At 48.9% G+C, this 18,192-nt stretch overlaps 6 protein-coding genes across 6 annotated transcripts; 4 read left to right on the plus strand and 2 right to left on the minus strand.

Annotated features, from left to right (window-relative positions):
• Positions 1–451: 451 nt before the first annotated feature.
• Positions 452–1,854, plus strand: BKA55DRAFT_595902 (Adenosylhomocysteinase; the record flags this gene model as incomplete). Its single annotated transcript, XM_046195872.1, has 2 exons — positions 452–1,352; positions 1,406–1,854. The coding sequence occupies 2 exons, from the start codon at positions 452–454 to the stop codon at positions 1,852–1,854; spliced, it is 1,350 nt and encodes a 449-aa protein (XP_046046966.1).
• Positions 1,855–2,666: 812 nt separating this feature from the next.
• Positions 2,667–3,858, minus strand: BKA55DRAFT_692640 (D-isomer specific 2-hydroxyacid dehydrogenase; the record flags this gene model as incomplete). The annotated part of the gene is made up of 4 exons (XM_046199809.1): positions 2,667–3,008; positions 3,063–3,466; positions 3,518–3,732; positions 3,815–3,858. 4 exons carry the CDS (start codon positions 3,856–3,858, stop codon positions 2,667–2,669), a joined length of 1,005 nt encoding a protein of 334 aa, XP_046046967.1.
• A 499-nt stretch (positions 3,859–4,357) lies between these two features.
• Positions 4,358–5,188, minus strand: BKA55DRAFT_541731 (uncharacterized protein; the record flags this gene model as incomplete). Its single annotated transcript, XM_046190406.1, has 2 exons — positions 4,358–4,787; positions 4,827–5,188. The coding sequence occupies 2 exons, from the start codon at positions 5,186–5,188 to the stop codon at positions 4,358–4,360; spliced, it is 792 nt and encodes a 263-aa protein (XP_046046968.1).
• Positions 5,189–6,263: 1,075 nt separating this feature from the next.
• Positions 6,264–8,294, plus strand: BKA55DRAFT_517146 (uncharacterized protein; the record flags this gene model as incomplete). Its single annotated transcript, XM_046188155.1, has 4 exons — positions 6,264–7,054; positions 7,105–7,320; positions 7,367–7,641; positions 7,690–8,294. The coding sequence occupies 4 exons, from the start codon at positions 6,264–6,266 to the stop codon at positions 8,292–8,294; spliced, it is 1,887 nt and encodes a 628-aa protein (XP_046046969.1).
• A 360-nt stretch (positions 8,295–8,654) lies between these two features.
• On the plus strand, positions 8,655–11,608 carry BKA55DRAFT_595905 (major facilitator superfamily domain-containing protein; the record flags this gene model as incomplete). Its single annotated transcript, XM_046195873.1, has 7 exons — positions 8,655–8,915; positions 8,967–9,043; positions 9,099–9,150; positions 9,200–9,470; positions 9,526–10,026; positions 10,077–10,438; positions 10,928–11,608. 7 exons carry the CDS (start codon positions 8,655–8,657, stop codon positions 11,606–11,608), a joined length of 2,205 nt encoding a protein of 734 aa, XP_046046970.1.
• A 1,191-nt stretch (positions 11,609–12,799) lies between these two features.
• On the plus strand, positions 12,800–18,024 carry BKA55DRAFT_692645 (uncharacterized protein; the record flags this gene model as incomplete). Its single annotated transcript, XM_046199810.1, has 4 exons — positions 12,800–12,886; positions 12,956–13,327; positions 13,383–17,615; positions 17,665–18,024. 4 exons carry the CDS (start codon positions 12,800–12,802, stop codon positions 18,022–18,024), a joined length of 5,052 nt encoding a protein of 1,683 aa, XP_046046971.1.
• Positions 18,025–18,192: the final 168 nt, after the last annotated feature.

Here is an 18,192-nt window from a genome sequence, read left to right on the forward strand (position 1 = left end):
GGTACCTTTTGGCGCTTCAATCCGTCAGGTTGTCGAGGTATCAGGTTCAGTGCCCAGCCAACCACCCGTTTACAAGTACCTAGCCTGAAGATCGACTGGACTCGGAGTGCATTTCTGCTCTGCCCCGCCTCAAAATTGCTGGGCCTCAATGGTAGAAGAAAATTCTGCCCCTCATTTTGCCGTCCATCGACTTCACCGCCCGCGAAAAAAAACCCCACTGACACTGCTGGGCCCTGGTCAACCCCTCCCCCTCCAGGCCCCTCCAGAGGTTCTCAGCCCATAGAAGCAGTTCTCTCTGCCCCGCCCAATGTTATCTCGTTGTTGATTCTACAACCTACATATTCTTCCTCTTCCCATTCAACTTTTTCAGTCCTTCTTCTTCTCTTTCTATTCTCTCTTCTTTTCCCTCCTCTCATCCATCCTTTCATCCCTTCCTCCACATCCATTCATCATGTCTGCTCCCGCCCACAAGTTCAAGGTCGCTGACCTTTCTCTGGCCGCCTTTGGCCGCAAGGAGATTGAGCTCGCTGAGAACGAGATGCCCGGTCTCATGCAGACCCGAGCCAAGTATGCTGCCGACCAGCCTCTCGCCGGTGCCCGCATTGCTGGCTGCCTTCACATGACCATCCAGACCGCCGTCCTCATCGAGACCCTCACTGCTCTCGGTGCTGAGGTTACCTGGACCAGCTGCAACATTTTCAGCACCCAGGACCACGCCGCTGCTGCCATTGCCGCCGCCGGTGTCCCCGTCTTCGCCTGGAAGGGTGAGACCGAGGAGGAGTACAACTGGTGCCTCGAGCAGCAGCTCACTGCCTTCAAGGACAACAAGAAGCTCAACCTCATCCTCGACGACGGTGGCGACCTGACCACCCTTGTCCACCAGAAGTACCCTGAGATGCTCAAGGACTGCTTCGGTGTCTCTGAGGAGACTACCACCGGTGTCCACCACCTTTACCGCATGCTCAAGGACGGCAAGCTCCTTGTCCCCGCCATCAACGTCAACGACTCCGTCACCAAGTCCAAGTTCGACAACCTCTACGGCTGCCGTGAGTCCCTTGTCGACGGTATCAAGCGTGCTACCGATGTCATGATTGCTGGCAAGGTCGCCGTCGTTGCCGGTTTCGGTGATGTCGGTAAGGGTTGTGCTATGGCCCTCCACGGCATGGGTGCCCGTGTCCTCGTTACCGAGATTGACCCCATCAACGCTCTCCAGGCTGCTATGGCCGGTTACCAAGTTACCACCATGGAGAAGGCCGCCAAGGTCGGTCAGATCTTCGTCACCACCACCGGTTGCCGTGACATTCTCACTGGCGAGCACTTCGAGGCTATGCCCAACGACGCCATCGTATGCAGTAAGTTACATCACTCTTTCGCTTGATGGTTCATCACTGACATTGGTAAACAGACATTGGTCACTTCGATATCGAGATTGACGTTGCTTGGCTCAAGGCCAACGCCAGCTCTGTCCAGAACATCAAGCCCCAGGTTGACCGTTTCCTCATGCCCAACGGCCGCCACATCATCCTCCTTGCTGAGGGTCGTCTCGTCAACCTTGGCTGTGCTACTGGTCACTCTTCTTTCGTTATGTCTTGCTCTTTCACCAACCAGGTCCTTGCCCAGATCATGCTGTACAAGGCCGCCGACAAGGCCTGGGGTGAGAAGTACGTCGAGTTCGCCAAGACCGACAAGCTCGACGTTGGTGTCTATGTCCTCCCCAAGATTCTCGACGAGGAGGTCGCCCGTCTCCACCTTGACCACTGCCAGGCTGAGCTCAGCACCCTCAGCAAGGTCCAGGCTGAGTACCTCGGCCTCACCGTTGAGGGTCCCTTCAAGGCCGATATCTACCGCTACTAAGTGTGTGTAATCAATACCCAGGATCCTTCAACTGGATTCCTACGTGTAACGAACTTTTCCCTCTTCTGTCGACATGACAATCGGCAAAATTCTAGTTTCAACAGCATGAACTTGCATGGCATATGGGTTGGGAGAGTTACAAGGACATCTGCGGTTTTCTGATTTTTTTTCTCTTCTCTTCTTTGTTTCTGCTTATTTGGGTTACTTCTCTAATCTCAAGAAGAGAAGACTCCTCGCAGGGTGCAGGGAGGGGCAAAAAAATCTTGCTTTTTCAACAAAATGGCGTTGGCTTTTTTGCTAATCATGATTCCCCCTTCGAGATTATAAAAATGGATGATGAATGGAATGAATGGACGGATATGACCAAGACGAGACCTCCCCCATAGGGATGGATGGAATGGTAACTCGATAAAGGCAGGCCCGTCAACCGTGGCCAGGATAGAGTAGAACTTCAAAAAGAGATATTCTGACTCTAACACTATTGCTTCTTCATGTGATGTTTGCTCTCTTATGTTTTAACTATACTCTTGCTTGGACATAAGCCACTTCCACGCAGTCTTCGAGTAAAACGATCAAGGGATGCTGTGCTCTGTGATCCTATCTGGGCTCGTTGTTGTACCCTGTCTCTTCTCACTGTTGAGTTTGCTAAAGGTTAACAACCACAAAGTAATTGAGAAGAGATAAGGTTGGTTCTAACTTATCATCAGGTCTATGTTAAGGGCCAAAGAAGATATAAGATCTTATCCGTATTCCTTTTATAGGTCTTAAGTCTATTTGCACCATATGCTACATTATTTAGCAAAGTGTGCCGTCTATTGTAGGTCCTTCTGCTCAGAAACGATACTCTTCAGCTTTCCTTCTGTCACTACAAGACGAACATTGTCCATAGCCCAAGCCTCCATCAGTCTTTCAGTTTCTACAGTCCAAGTACCCATGTGTGGAACAAGCAGTACGTTCTTATTCTTCAAGAGCCCTGGGTGAACCTCTGGCTCATTCTCAAATACATCAAGGCCAGCACTGGCAACTTTTCCTGACTCGAGTGCATCAACGAGAGCAGCTTCGTCCATCACTGCGCCACGAGCGGTGTTGACGATTACAATGCCACGTTTCATGATGTCGAATTGAGGTTTTGCGATAGTATGTCGAGTTTTGGGCTATGAACGGTCAGTTAAGACTCCGGAGAATACTCAAACCGTGACTGGACTCACGTTCAGGGGTAAGTTGAGACTCAACACATCACTCTCTTTAAGAAGTGTCTCGAAGTCAACATATTCAGCACCGTCCTCTAGATCAGGCGTTAAACGACTACGGTTGTGATATCTCACAGTCATTCCAAAAACGCGGGCTTTGCGTGCGACATTACGACCAATGCCTCCCATACCCAGAATACCCAGCACTTTGCCCTGAGGATCATGACCAAGGGATGGAGGAGGGTTACCCCGCCACGTTCCATCTCGCAGAGTGAAGATGGAGGATGAGATATTTCTCAAGGCACCGATGAGAAGAAAAATAGTGATATCAGCCGTAGCGTCATCTACAGCCGTGGGTGTATTTGAAACGCGGATACCACGAGAAGTGCATTCTGGGACATGGATTTGGTCATATCCGGCGCCTGGAGTAGTTACTTAGTAAACCTGGGTTACTGTGGACTCGGAGAACTTACCATTATGACAAATGAACTTGAGAGACTTAGGGAAGACATCCAGTAACTCAGCATCAAAGAGTCCAGTGATGCTAACAGACTTGCTTGTACGGTAGATAGCCTTGATTCCATTAAAAGCGCCAGACTTGGTCTCTTCTATAAAGGCAGATCGCTCAGTGGACTTTGGGTAGATAGGTTCCACGATCTCACAGAGCGAGGCAAACTCCTCATGAGCTCTAGAGAAACATGTTAACTACGATATCGGTAGAAGAAGAACAGAAAATATTCATGTTCTCTAAGGTACGAACGAGAACTTACTGCTTGGTGCTGCCTAGGAAGAGAACCTTGGGTTTGTCTGACATATTGAACAATTTTGAAGAATATTAAAACGAGAGAAAGATGAAGGTTTTTGAACTCCTTGATGTGAGTCTGTATTTATCATAATATTGAGTCAGATCTCTCTCGTCCGGTCGGACTATCAAAGGACCTTCGGCTTTCAGGCCGACAGACAATACACCCGATCTAAGGACATACAATGTCCGTCTATGGCGGGGTGACGTGGGGCGGGGGCGGGGTGTGTTCTGTTGAGTCCTTGAAGTTGTTGTTGAAAGGCGCCATTGAGAAAGCTTTAACCATGAAAACCAGAATGAAGACACCCCTATAAGTATCTGAGTGTGAGGAGTTTGTTAGAGGAAAGTTGAATTGATCTGATTCACATCAGCTCAAGCTAGCAGAAGCGGTATGTTACGCACAAATTTGATTTCAGACACTAGAAAATCTATCGGTTAAGGTGAACCATGACACTGTTTATACAACTCCAAACCCGCCTGACTCCAACCAACACCCCAATGCATCCATATTTTACATGAGCAATCTCCAAGCACCAAGCAACAGCGCTGCAAAACCGGTGCACACACCCATAAGCCACTGGAGTGTCTGGAACTTGACCTGCTCGAGCTTCTCCCTCAGCGCAGCAACCTCCTGCTCAATCTTTGTCTCCGTCTCCTTGATCTTGAGCTCCTGGCCCACAGCCTCCTCCCTAATACGGCCCTTCTCTAAGTTAAGGTCGAGGCGCACGCTGGCTTGTGTACGGCTGATCTCGTCGCGCAGTCGGTTGCTGAGCTTGGCAATGTCGTTTGTCAATCGTTCGTGTGCTGTGCGTGTGGTGTTGGATTCGGTGGAATCGGCGGAGAGAAGCTCGGAGCGCAGCTTAGCAAAGTCGACCTTTTGAGTATACGTCGCTTTTGCTGCGTCTTCGCGGAGCACCATTGTTCGGGTGAGATTTTGGATACTGAATGGTCAGTTAGTATGGCCATAGAATGTAATGAACGATAGAGCGCGCCTCTCTTCGATAACATCATTCAGCACCTTCATCATAGCAGCCGACTGCTCCTCAGTAAACCCTTCACCCTGTAATCGCTTAACAAACTTGAGTGTATCGAAGTGGTGATCTCGTTGTCTGATGGCTGTCGCATGAAATGCTCGTTTTATAATAGGAATTTCGGCTTGAGGAGAGCGACGTCTAGGAACAGGACCAGCCTGGATTGATGCAAACGACCTCCTTTGATCGCTAGAAGGGATAGAGGCGAATGGCCGAGTCGCCCGTGATACGGAGAGCGGTGCGCCCCAGCTGAGACGAGGAAGAAGGAATCGAGGCAGCATCTCAGCTGCTGCGACAGACGGAACCGCCATGTTGATATTTGCCGAGTTGGCTATGGTTATTGGGAACTGCGATGTCGGCGATGAAGATGGAGTTGAGAAGAAATCTACCAGGTAAGTAACCCGAGATACGCTTGTGACGTTAGTTAATTGAGAAGAGCGGGAAACACCGGCTTTGATTGGCCCCTGGAGCTAAGACATGTCCAACCAATTATATGTCGTGTTGGTTAATTTTACGACCAATTAAGGGAAGGCGGATTTGGCTTGTAATATAACCCTGAGATCTGATACCAAAGAAGCAAGTGACGAAAGATATAGTTGTCTCCAATTTTTGTTAGATAAGATTGATGTTGCTTGAATAGATCGCTTTGGATTCAATATAGGGACAACCCTTTCTCTTTCAAGTCGGATCTCGCTTATTCGCTTTGTTTAAACATTCTCAAGTTTACAAGGGCTAACCATGCCTGCATAACGGTTTGCGCCGGTAGAAGCAACCATACGGTGATATCGATCAAGCATATCGTTTATATCCGCCGCATAAACTGAGAAGCCTTTAAAAAAAGCCCAGAGATAACAAAATCAACATCAAATATTGGCATATAAGAGCCCCGACTGGAAGATCAATTGGTGCCTAATTGCACATAATGGAAAATCTCCAATAGCTCATCACTTGGCTATTGGTGAGAGATGAGCCTGCTGTTAGTAATTATTCTCCGGTGTATAGGGCTGGCTCAGACTCCGTAGTGATCTGATTATGAGAACAGAATCATCCACGCCACATATTGAAAATCAGTACTGAGACATTCTGATTGATAATACATGATAATCTGGCGAAATCTCTCCGAATCAATGATAGCACTTCGGGTCATCATAGAATTGCGACTGCTTAGATATAGTAATACGGATTTAACCGAATTCCGAACTCCGGTATATTATCCTCCCGGCATTCCCTAACTCCGGTCTCCTTCAATTCCCATACCAAACCCCTTCAAAACTGAATCTCGAATTCCTATCAGCCCTACTGCGCAACCGGAATTTGTTCATCGCTTCTTTGTTTATTTGTTTACGTACGCGAGCTCTCTTGGCGCAGCAATTACACACCCAAGCCATGGCACCACCCGAACTGTCAGGCTCTGCAGCCTCTAGTACGACAGGGACTCCTGCTGGCTATGGAAGGGCTTGCACTGCATGTCAAAGAGCTAAATGCAAGTGTATCTTGAGAGCTTCTGGCCAGGATTGTGAAAGATGCCATCGTCTTGGCAAGCCATGTCAGCCAATGGCAACCTCGCGAAAACGAGTTGCGAAAAAGTCAACGTCTTCTAGAACCGCTCAGCTTGAAGAGAAACTTGAAGACCTCGTCACTATTCTTCGCGCTTCTCAGCCGTCAAATGGACATTTGCACTCCGCAGGTCCCGGTGACTCCAGTCCCTTGATGAATTCCTCCAGCATGGGTCACCTCACTAGTCGGTTAGAATCACTAGCAACTGCTGCAGCTTCCTCTTCCTCCTCAGAAACTTATCCTCGTTCATATACTGTGCCTCATAATTATGATTCAAGAAGCACAGCCAATACCCATCCCGATACCTCCCCATCCAGCATTGGTGAAGATCCCTCCACCTCGTTTGATCCCACCCCAGAAGAGGCTGAAATGTATCTGGCAAAATTCCAACAATGGCTGAAGAACTTTCCTTGCATGATTTTACCACATGATATAACAGCCGCGGCTCTCCGGAAAGAGAAACCATTCCTGTGGTTATGTATTATGAACATTACCTCCATGTGCGTCGAGCAGCAGATGAAGATGAAAGATCAAGTTCGCCAAGAAATCGCCACGAGAATTATCATAAACCACGAGAGATCTATGGACTGCCTTCAGGGACTCATATGTTATATTTCATGGTTAGTTTTTTACTAAGCTCCTCGTCGTAGCATGTTCTGACATTATCTAGGGCCGCCACCACTTCGAGTCCAGGCAGGCCGTTTATCATCACATTTTGCCAAATGGCTGTCCTACTTGCATATGATCTCGGTCTTACCAAAGCCCCCGTTGAAGAACAGTACTTCACAATATGTTTCAAGATGTGGGGAGGACGACCTCCTCCACCTCGGCTACGCACCCAAGAAGAAAGGCGAGCTGTTGTGTCACTATGGTTTTTGACTTCAGTGTAAGTGGCATTTCCCCCAGTTTGTAATCCTTACTGACCTGTATAGCATGTCATCCTTTGTTGGCAAGATGGATCCTCTCCAATGGACACCACATATGAGTGACTGCTTAGATGCTCTTGAAAGAGACAAACTATGTCCATCTGACGAGCTCTTGGTCGCATTTGTCAGGTATCAGCTTGTTGCAGATGAGGCACAGAAACTACTCGTTCGCGATGTCATGGGCGAATCGCCCTCGGCGCCCACGTATGTTTTCAGAAAGAGTTTACTTGCCAAACTTCAAGCAGTCCGAGACGGATTACCACCGAATATGCCTATAACCCGTAAGTCTGACATGCGTTCTTGGCGAGAGACGTACTAACATATTCCAGCGGTTTTGCAAGCACATTCACTCGCGACAGAGATTCAAATCAACTCCGTCGGGCTCTTTATGCAAAACATTCCGGTCAACCAGCGAATTGAAAGCATGTATTCTTGCCTTCAAGCAATAAGGTCATGGTACGACGTTTTCTTTGGCATACCTGTAGAAGATGTTCCAGGGGCACCTTTTGCAATCTATATCCAGCTGTCGCAGGTTCAGATCGCCCTCTATCGACTTACTACTTCGGAGGATCCTGCTTGGGACAAGGAGCTTGTCCGAAACACAGCTGACTTACTTGTACTACTGGACCAGGTCGTCGATTTCTTTACACGGCTAGGTTCTGTCTACAAGATGACAGCAAGCCCAGGTGAAGAAACGGTGTTTGTTATGGGGGCTAAGATTATGAACAACATTCGAATTTCATGGGAACCTACACTATCACGGCACCTCAGAAATGCACCTTCGATACCGACAAATCAAGGAGCAGGTCCACCGGTACCAACACCTCCTCCACCTTCAACGGCTCAGGCATCCATGGAGATGGTGAACATTAACATGATCGATTTTGGTGATGTAACATGGATGGGCGACGTTTTTGGGCCATGGGAGTTTTGATATCTTGTTGCATGAGGACCGGGATATAATATTGCACCGAATCCATCTAAAAAAAAATCACCAATAAAGCGATATGGTGCAATTAGTTCTGCGAGCTCAATGGTTGAGCGGAATTCCGTTCCAGAAGTGATAACCAACTCCGTTGACACCACTTTCAGCCTTACACCACAACAAATGAACCCTGGACAAAAAAGTACACTACGGATTTCTTAACAGAGACAGTGCTTATGTCTTATATGGCTGTTTCATCAAATCGTTTAAAAATGCGGTATCCCCAACATGCCAAGCAACTTTTTGAAAGCCTCGAGGCTCAACCAACTCTGCATCACAATTTGAGAGTCTATCTTCGAACGTGACAATATGACTACGCCGACACCAAAGGCAGAACGCAACGAGCCTCAAGCCATCAGTGGTGATGATGAAAAGACCGAATCGCCTTCGAATACACCGACCTTGAACGAAGCCACTCAAGATGAGAAGCCCAAGAAATCAGAAGATGGTGAACTCACAACAGAGGAGGAGGAAACAGAATGGATATCGGGATGGAAGCTCGCAAGCATGATGATATCACTTACCCTTGCTGCCTTCTTGATGCTGCTGGATATGTCTATTATCTCAACGGTAATTACATATTCAGTCCTTGGAATTTCACTGTATACTAAGGACATTTAGGCTGTTCCGCGCATAACATCGGACTTTCATTCTTTACCAGACATAGGATGGTATGCCAGTGCATACAATCTTGCTAGGTAGGGTCAGCGCTAGGTTAAATCCTCCTACATTGCTGACCACGATATGTCACAGTGCTGCCCTACAACCACTTACCGGCAAAATATACATGTACTTCAACACAAGAGTGAGTAAGCTCCAACCCAACTTATAGTACAGAGTCTCACACACTGCAGTGGACTTTCTTAGCGTTGTTCTTCGTGTTTGAAGTTGGCAGTCTTATTTGCGGCGTAGCCCAGTCGTCTGCTATGTTGATTATCGGCCGAGCCGTTGCTGGTATAGGCTCTTCTGGTATTCAGAATGGTGCTCTCACCATGATTGCGAAGGCGGTTCCCATCCATAGACGTCCGTCTCTTGTTGGTATTATCATGGGGTTTGCTCAGCTGGGACTCATCAGTGGCCCCTTGATAGGAGGCGCTTTTACTCAGTATACCACTTGGCGATGGTGTAAGTTATGTTCATACTTGGTCTGTACTTATAAAAATTCTGACTATACGCCTAGGCTTTTATATCAACCTTCCAATCGGCGCCATCTGTGCAGTCCTGATTCTGTTCGTTCATATGCCCGATCATCGAGCTAGTAGAAATGAGACCGCCATGCAGATTCTGAAAACGAAACTCGACTTCACGGGCTTCATCTTGTTCTGCCCTAGCATAATGATGTTGCTGCTAGCGCTTCAATGGGGTGGTCTCGAATACCCTTGGGGCTCTGCAACTGTCATTGGGCTCTTCTGTGGCGGTGGTGTTCTTTTCATTATCTTCATATATTGGGAGCATCGCGTTGGTTCTGAGGCCATGATTCCACTGCCAATTGTGCGCACAAGGGAGGTCTGGGCTTCATGCCTGTCACAGTCATTCCTCTTTTCTACGGTGATGGTGGCATCGTACTACTTTCCTGTCTATTTCCAGTCGGCTAAAGATGCGTCACCTTTTACTAGTGGTGTCAATCTTCTGCCCAGTATTCTCAGTGTCATCTTCGCAGCTGTCGCGAGTGGCGCTCTTGGTAAGTCCTCTTGCTATGGCACTTGAAGTCCTTTAGCTAACAGACAGCAGCTCAGAAGGTTGGCTACTATCTTCCGTTTACCACGGCCAGTGCCATTCTTTCTTCTATTGGCTTTGGTCTAGCCTCTTCCATGGGCCCTTACGCTTCTACGGCTACATGGGCCGGTTATCAGATTCTGATAGGTCTTGGTCGTGGCCTTGGTCTACAGATGCCCATTATCGCTATCCAGGCCAACACGAGCCCCGATGTTACTCCTATAGCTATGGCGATCTTGACTTTCTCTCAAACCTTTGGCAGTGCTATCTTCATCACTGCTGCTAATGTCATTTTCACTCATGAGCTTCGCAAGGAGCTTGTCGCAAGACTTCCAGATGTCAACGCTGACATGATCATCGATGCCGGTGCTGGAGCAGTCAGTGAAGTTGTTTCTGGAGCAGATTTGCCGCAGGTCTTGTGGTCGTACTCTAGAGGTGTGCGTGCGACGTTTCTGCTTGCTGTGGGCACGTCGTGTGCTATGGTTCTTTCATCTTTTGGAATGGGCTGGAAGGATATCAGGAAGAAGCCCGCTCCTACCTCTGCTGAAGGATGAAAAGAAAATATGGAAACACTCTTGGAGTGTTGTGCACAGCGTGGAAATTCAAGCATACACAGAATCAGGGTTTGGGCATTAAACAGCATAGGTCGTTTGATAAGAGGCAATACTATGACAATCTCAACTTAATTACATCATTGTAATAAAATCAATTCTCCATTCTCACTATAATTTAATTGCGAACGTTGATTGTGTTTGTTAGTGATTTTATGTTCTATTTTTGCGGTGTCACGGTTTGCTTTAGGGTAAATATATTTTATGAGGGACACTGGATATTTGTTACTCATGCATCATCAAATCAACTTCAAGTTTACCAAAACTGCGTTTTCTAAATCCTTGATTTATTTACCGTCTCACTTTTGGACAGCAAGACAATCCATTTTTGTATTATCCAAAGGCTCAACATCATTCTTTGCAACGATGAACCGGCCAAATCGGCCTCGAAATCGGCAACCTCGCCCCCCGCGTCAACAGCAGAATAACCAACGAGGAGGCCCATTACGGCCATCTCGCGCACCTGCAACACCACAACAAGCATCAGGCACAGTCCCAACAGTACAACATGTCATCCCTGGAGCTTCAGTATTCATCATACTGAAAGAAGACCAACCTACAGGAGAAGAGACAAAAGGAATAGTGCAGGATATCCTCACACGGGGCAATCATCCACGAGGAATCAAAGTGCGACTACAAGATGGTCAGGTTGGCCGAGTACAGAGAATGGGCAACACTACTGCAGCGACGGGAGAGACGGGAAGTCAGGCGCAGTCAACAAGATTTACTATGCGATATACGGATGTGAGGCGAGACGATGAGTTTGCTACCGGACCACCACCGAGGAGTCTGGCGGATTTCATACCGGATTTTGATGAGGGTCTGGGGAGTGCGCCGAGTGCTGGTGTTGAGACGGCTAAGTGCCCGTTTTGCGAAGAGTTTGAAGGAGATGAGGCGGCTGTCACACATCATATTGATCGGGAGCATTTATCGTAGTTGGATGTTGAAGTTGGTTTGGTTTATCATGTTTGAGCTTGAGCGAATAAAGTGTGAAATGGTGTTTGGATATGGAATGGCATGTATCAAACGGATGATGATATGATTTTCCTACATAAGTGGCTGTGTACCTTGAAATGGTTTCTTGGGATTCAATTAAGTCATATGAACAGCAGGTATGATATACTGACTATGATTTCAATTGTGTATGAGTATGAATGTTTTCTCGGACTTATTCTTCTTTGTTTATTTCTATAGAACTCTTGATAAACATGAGTCCTAATACCTCTGCTTGCACATGCAGCATGCTGTGACTGAGCTTAAGCTGTTGTGCTACAGGCTACAGCCAGTATCTCAGTCAGAATAAGTTTAACCATGAATTTTTAACGAAATGTAAACCGAGTTTCGCTATGAGACAGTCACCACTATTCTGCAAGAAATTAGCTACCGGTATAAAGCCTTTATGTTAAATCATATCAATTGATGGGTCCAGGGTAATCTTGTCAGTGATTCATGGTCCCCTTTTCCCTTGATCGATTGGCAACCTGTTTGTTGATGACGAAAGCCTGCTTGATTCAATCTCGGCCGGCTCGGAAAATCAAGGCGCCATGCGGCTAATTATTGGCTCCTGAAATAAGCTGTCAGCATTGGCACTGTTGGCCAGTGGTAGCCAGTGGACGCTAGCTCCCCAGGCACGCCGTATTTCACTAAAGGGTACGTACCTTTTGTCCTGACTGCAGTGCTGCACCTCCACTCTCCACTTCAATGCAGCTGTACCTGTGGCTCCTTCCAAACAGAACAGGTAACGTAACCCAAAGTGACCTGGACCTAACCTAACCTTCTTCCTGCTCGCTCTCTCCTTTAACCAAAACACACCTTCAACACCATCCCCATCTTCTTCCTCTCTGCGACCATCAGTAGAATTCGATTAATAGCGAACTCCACTTCGTCGCTTTCGTTTCCTTTCCTTCGATTTCACGCGCTTTCTCTGTTTACTTCGAAATCTTGTCTCCTGCCACGCGGCATATGGAAGCTCACACTGCGCCCACCGTAGGCAACCCCGGCATAATTACTGACGATCGATCCGAGATCGATTCCAATTCTTCTCCCCAGTCTTTCGACCGATCTCGAGCTTAGGAGCGTCGATTTGCGAAAGGTCCCTATTACCTTATCATAGGCCACACCGGCGCCATGCCGACTCTGCCCATCAAGTTTCAGGAGCTTGTCCAGCTCGCCAATGTTGGCGTGGACACACAGAGCATTGGCTTCAACTCCTGCGTACGTCTCGAAACCTGCCACCAGCTACTTGGTCGCCGGAAACAACGTCATAAGCTAACTAGAAGCTAGACACTCGAGTCCGACTCCTACGTGTGTGTGCGAGAAAAGAAGAACGAAGCTGCCCAACCTGAGGTCGTTATCATCGAGCTCAAGAATGGCAACAACGTCACCCGTCGGCCGATCAAGGCCGACAGTGCCATCATGCACTGGAACCGACAGGTCATTGCTCTCAAGGCTCAGTCTAGAACACTGCAGATCTTCGACCTCGAGCAAAAGAAGAAGCTCAAGTCCTGCACCATGAACGAGGATGTCCAGTTCTGGAAGTGGATCAGCGAGAACGAGCTTGGTCTTGTCACAACAACCAGTGTCTTCCATTGGAATGTCTACGATGCGGGTCAAGATGCCCCCGTCAAGGTGTTCCAGCGCAATGATAACCTTCAAGTGAGCCCCTTCATTCACTACTAATCCAACATTAGTGCTAACAGTGTTGTTTTAGGGCTGCCAAATTATCAACTACCGAGTTAACAGCGATGGCAAGTGGATGGTAGTCGTTGGCATTTCATCCCAGCAGGGCCGTGTGGTTGGTGCTATGCAGCTCTACTCTAAGGATCGTGGAATTAGCCAGGCCATAGAAGGTCATGCCGCCGCCTTCGGTACACTTCGCCTAGAAGGTGCTCCCCAAGATACCAAGTTCTTCAGTTTCGCTGTACGAACGGCCACCGGCGCTAAACTTCACATCGTTGAGGTCGACCACCCCGAGTCGAATCCGGTCTTCCAAAAGAAGGCGGTCGACATGTTCTTCCCCCCCGAAGCCACCAACGATTTCCCCGTCGCTCTCCAGGTTTCTCAGAAGTACGGCGTCATCTATATGGTCACCAAGTACGGCTTTATCCACCTCTATGATCTCGAGACTGCCTCGTGTATCTACATGAACCGAATTTCGAGCGAGACGATTTTCACAACCTGCACAGACGACGGCTCTTCTGGTATTGTCGGCATCAACCGCAAGGGTCAAGTTCTTTTCGTGACCATCGACGACAACAACATCATCCCGTACCTTCTTCAGAACCCCGCCAACTCAGAAATGGCTATCAAGATGGCCTCAAGAGCTGGACTTCCCGGTGCTGATAACCTTTATGCCCGCCAATTCGAGCAGTTGTTCAACGCAGGGAGCTATTTGGAGGCTGCTAAGGTTGCCGCCAACTCCCCGCGGGGCTTCCTGCGAAGCGCTGAGACTATCGAGAAGTTCAAGCGCCTTCCTGTTCAACCTGGTCAGATGGCTTTCACACTTCAATACTTCGGTATGCTTTTGGACAAGGGCTCCTTGAACCGCGAGGAAACCCTCGAGCTTGCACAGCCCGTTCTTCAGCAGAATCGCAAGCATTTGCTCGAGAAGTGGTTGAAGGAGGGCAAGTTGGACTGCTCCGAGGCGCTCGGAGACTTGGTCCGTCCGTACGATATGAACATGGCCCTTACCATTTACCTTAAGGCGGAGGTTCCTGCGAAGGTTGTAGCTGGTTTTGCCGAGACCGGCCAGTTTGATAAGATTCTCCCATACTCGGCCCAGACTGGCTATCAACCTGATTATATCCAACTTCTTCAGCATATCATTCGTATCAACCCTGAGAAGGGTGCCGAGTTTGCTAGTGCTCTGGCTAATAACGAACAGGGCTCCTTGGTTGATTTGGAGCGTGTTTGCGACATCTTCCAAGGGCAGGGCATGATCCAACAAGCCACTGCCTTCTTGCTGGATGCGCTGAAAGAGAACAAGCCTGAACATGCCCGCCTTCAGACCCGCCTACTTGAGATGAACCTTATGCACGCTCCTCAGGTTGCCGAGGCTATTCTGGGCAACGAGATGTTCACTCACTTCGATAAGTCTCGCATTGCCCAACTTTGCGAGCAGGCCAACCTTCCTCAAAAGGCTCTTGAGCTCTATGAGGATCCCGAGGCCATTAAGCGCGTCGTCGTCAACATTCCTGGCTCCCCCAACTTCAACCCTGATTGGCTCACCACCTTTTTCGGCAAGCTCTCTGTCGAGCAATCCCTTGATTGCCTAGATGCTATGATGAAGACGAACATCCGCCAAAACTTGCAGTCAGTTGTTACTATCGCCACCAAGTACTCCGACCTCCTGGGAGCTGTTCGCCTGATTGATCTCTTCGAAAAGTACAAGACTGCCGAGGGTCTGTTCTACTACCTCGGTAGCATCGTGAACCTGTCAGAGGACCCCGACGTGCACTTCAAATACATTGAGGCTGCTACCAAGATGGGCCAGTTTAACGAAGTTGAGCGATTGTGCCGCGATAGTAACGTGTACAACCCAGAGAAGGTCAAGAACTTCCTTAAGGAAGCCAAGCTGCCCGAGCAGCTTCCTCTGATCATCGTCTGCGATCGTTTCAACTTCGTTCACGATCTGATTCTATACCTGTACCAGAACCAGCAATTTGCCGCTATTGAGACCTACGTCCAGTCGGTGAACCCTACACGAGCTCCCGAAGTCATCGGAGGCCTTCTGGATGTCGATTGCGACGAAAATGTCATCAAGCAGCTGTTGCAGACTGTTAACGCCCAGGCTATCAGCATTGATTCACTTGTCTCCGAGGTCGAGTCTCGAAATAGACTCAAGCTTCTCTTGCCCTTCCTCGAGAAGACCCTTAACGAGGGTAACCAACAGCAAGCTGTGTTCAACGCCCTTGCCAAGATCTATATTGACTCCAACAACAACCCGGAGAAGTTCCTTAAGGAGAACGACCAGTACGACACGCTCACTGTCGGAAAGTACTGCGAGAAGCGCGACCCTAACTTGGCCTACATTGCCTACTCCAAGGGCCAGAATGACTTGGAGCTCGTCAACATCACCAACGAGAACTCCATGTACAGGGCCCAGGCGCGATATCTGTTGGAGCGATCTGATGCTGAGCTGTGGGGTTTCGTGCTGAGCGAGAACAACATCCACCGACGATCTGTTGTTGACCAAGTCACCGCTACTGCGGTTCCCGAGGCCAATGATCCTTCAAAGGTCTCCGTGGCCGTCGCTGCTTTCCTTGAGAATGATCTTCCTCTTGAGCTTATTGAGCTTCTTGAGAAGATTGTCCTCGAGCCTTCACCTTTCAGCGACAACCAGAACCTTCAGAACTTGCTTATGTTCACTGCTGCCAAGGCTGACAAGGGCCGTGTCATGGACTATATTCACAAGCTCGATAACTACAACGCCGATGAAATCGCCACTGCCTGCATTGAGGTTGGCCTCTTTGAGGAAGCTTTCGAGATCTACAAGAAGGCTGATAACAAGTCTGCCGCTGTTGATGTACTGATCGACAACGTGGTTAGCATCGACCGTGCCCAGGGTTATGCCGAAGAGGTTGACCTGCCTGAGGTCTGGAGCAAGGTTGCCAAGGCTCAGCTTGATGGTCTCCGTGTTTCTGATGCTATCGAGTCCTACATCAAGGCTGAGGACCCCCGCAATTACCTGGAGGTCATTGAAGTTGCTACGCATGCCGGTAAGAACGAGGATCTCGTCAAGTACTTACGCATGTGCCGCAAGACCCTCCGTGAGCCTGCTATCGACACTGCTCTGGCTTTCTCCTATGCTCGCCTTGATCAGCTCTCCGAGCTTGAGGACTTCCTCCGAGCTACCAATGTTGCTAACATTGAGGAGTCTGGTGACAAGGCTTATGAGGAAGGCTTGTTCGAGGCTTCCAAGATCTTCTATACCAGCATTTCCAACTGGGCCAAGTTGGCAACCACTCTTGTTCACCTTGGTGACTACCAAGCCGCCGTTGAGTGTGCCCGCAAGGCCAACAACATCAAGGTGTGGAAGCAGGTTCACGAGGCCTGTGTGCAGAAGAAAGAATTCCGACTTGCCCAGATTTGTGGTCTCAACTTGATTGTTGATGCTGAGCAACTCCAGACCCTAGTCAAGGAGTACGAGCGCAACGGTTACTTTGATGAGCTTATTAGCCTTCTCGAGCAAGGTCTTGGCCTTGAGCGTGCCCACATGGGAATGTTCACTGAGCTTGGTATCGCCCTCTCCAAGTACCACCCCGACCGCCTCATGGAGCACATCAAGATCTTCTGGTCTCGCATGAATCTCCCCAAGATGATTAAGGCCTGCGAGGAGGCAAACCTCTGGCCTGAGCTGGTCTTCTGCTACTACCACTATGACGAATTTGACAACGCTGCTCTTGCCGTCATCGAGCGACCCGAGAACTCCTGGGATCACCAGCAGTTCAAGGAGATCGTGGTCAAGGTCGCCAACTTAGAGATCTACTACCGTGCTATCAAGTTCTATGTTGAGCAACACCCTTCACTCATTACCGATCTTCTTGCGACCCTTACCCCTCGCATCGACGTTAACCGCGTCGTCAAGATCTTCCAGAAGAACGATGACCTTCCTCTCATCAAGCCTTTCTTGCTCAACGTGCAAACTCAGAACAAGCGTGTAGTGAACGAGGCTGTCAACGATCTGCTCATCGAGGAGGAGGATTACAAGACCTTACGTGACTCAGTTCAGAACTATGACAACTACGATGCTACTGAGCTGGCCAGCCGTCTGGAGAAGCATGATCTCATCTTCTTCCGCCAGATTGCTGCTTCCATCTACCGCAAGAACAAGCGATGGGAGAAGTCTATTGCCCTGTCTAAGCAGGACAAGCTGTACAAGGACGCCATCGAGACCGCTGCTCTCTCTGCCAAGACCGAGATTGTCAGCGACCTCCTTCAATATGTAAGTACCACTCGAGACCCTGAAATCTTCAATCGACTAACAGCTGTAGTTTGTCGACATTGGCCACCGCGAATGCTACACCGGCATGTTGTACGCCTGCTACGAACTCATCCGCCCTGACCTCGTTCTGGAGCTCTCGTGGCGCCATGGCCTCATGGACTTCTCTATGCCTTACATGATCAACATGCTTGCCCAGCAAACGAAGGACCTCGCCATTCTGAAGGCAGACAACGAGGCCCGCAAGGCAAAGGAGCAAGAGAAGGAGAAGACCGATGACAACACACCAATCCTCGGCGCTTCTAGACTCATGATCACAGCTGGACCTGGTGGCATGGGCTCTTCACCCTCGCCTGCACCCTATGGCCAAGCAAACGGCTTCGCGCCGCAGCCCACCGGCTACGGTTTCTAGATGCAGGTACCGGTACCGATGTGGCGTTCCCTTCCCTATTATCATATCCCACGATCGGTAGCGCATAATCAGTATCTTCATGGGCAGGAGAATTTATTCAAAGTGGATTCATTCCCGCTTACGGATGTCAAAAAAGGATAGTCTATTGGCGAGGATTTCAAATCCTGT

This window comes from Fusarium redolens, assembly GCF_020744475.1.
Source record: "Fusarium redolens strain MPI-CAGE-AT-0023 chromosome Unknown BKA55scaffold_12, whole genome shotgun sequence".
Taxonomy (NCBI): Eukaryota; Fungi; Ascomycota; class Sordariomycetes; order Hypocreales; family Nectriaceae; genus Fusarium; species Fusarium redolens.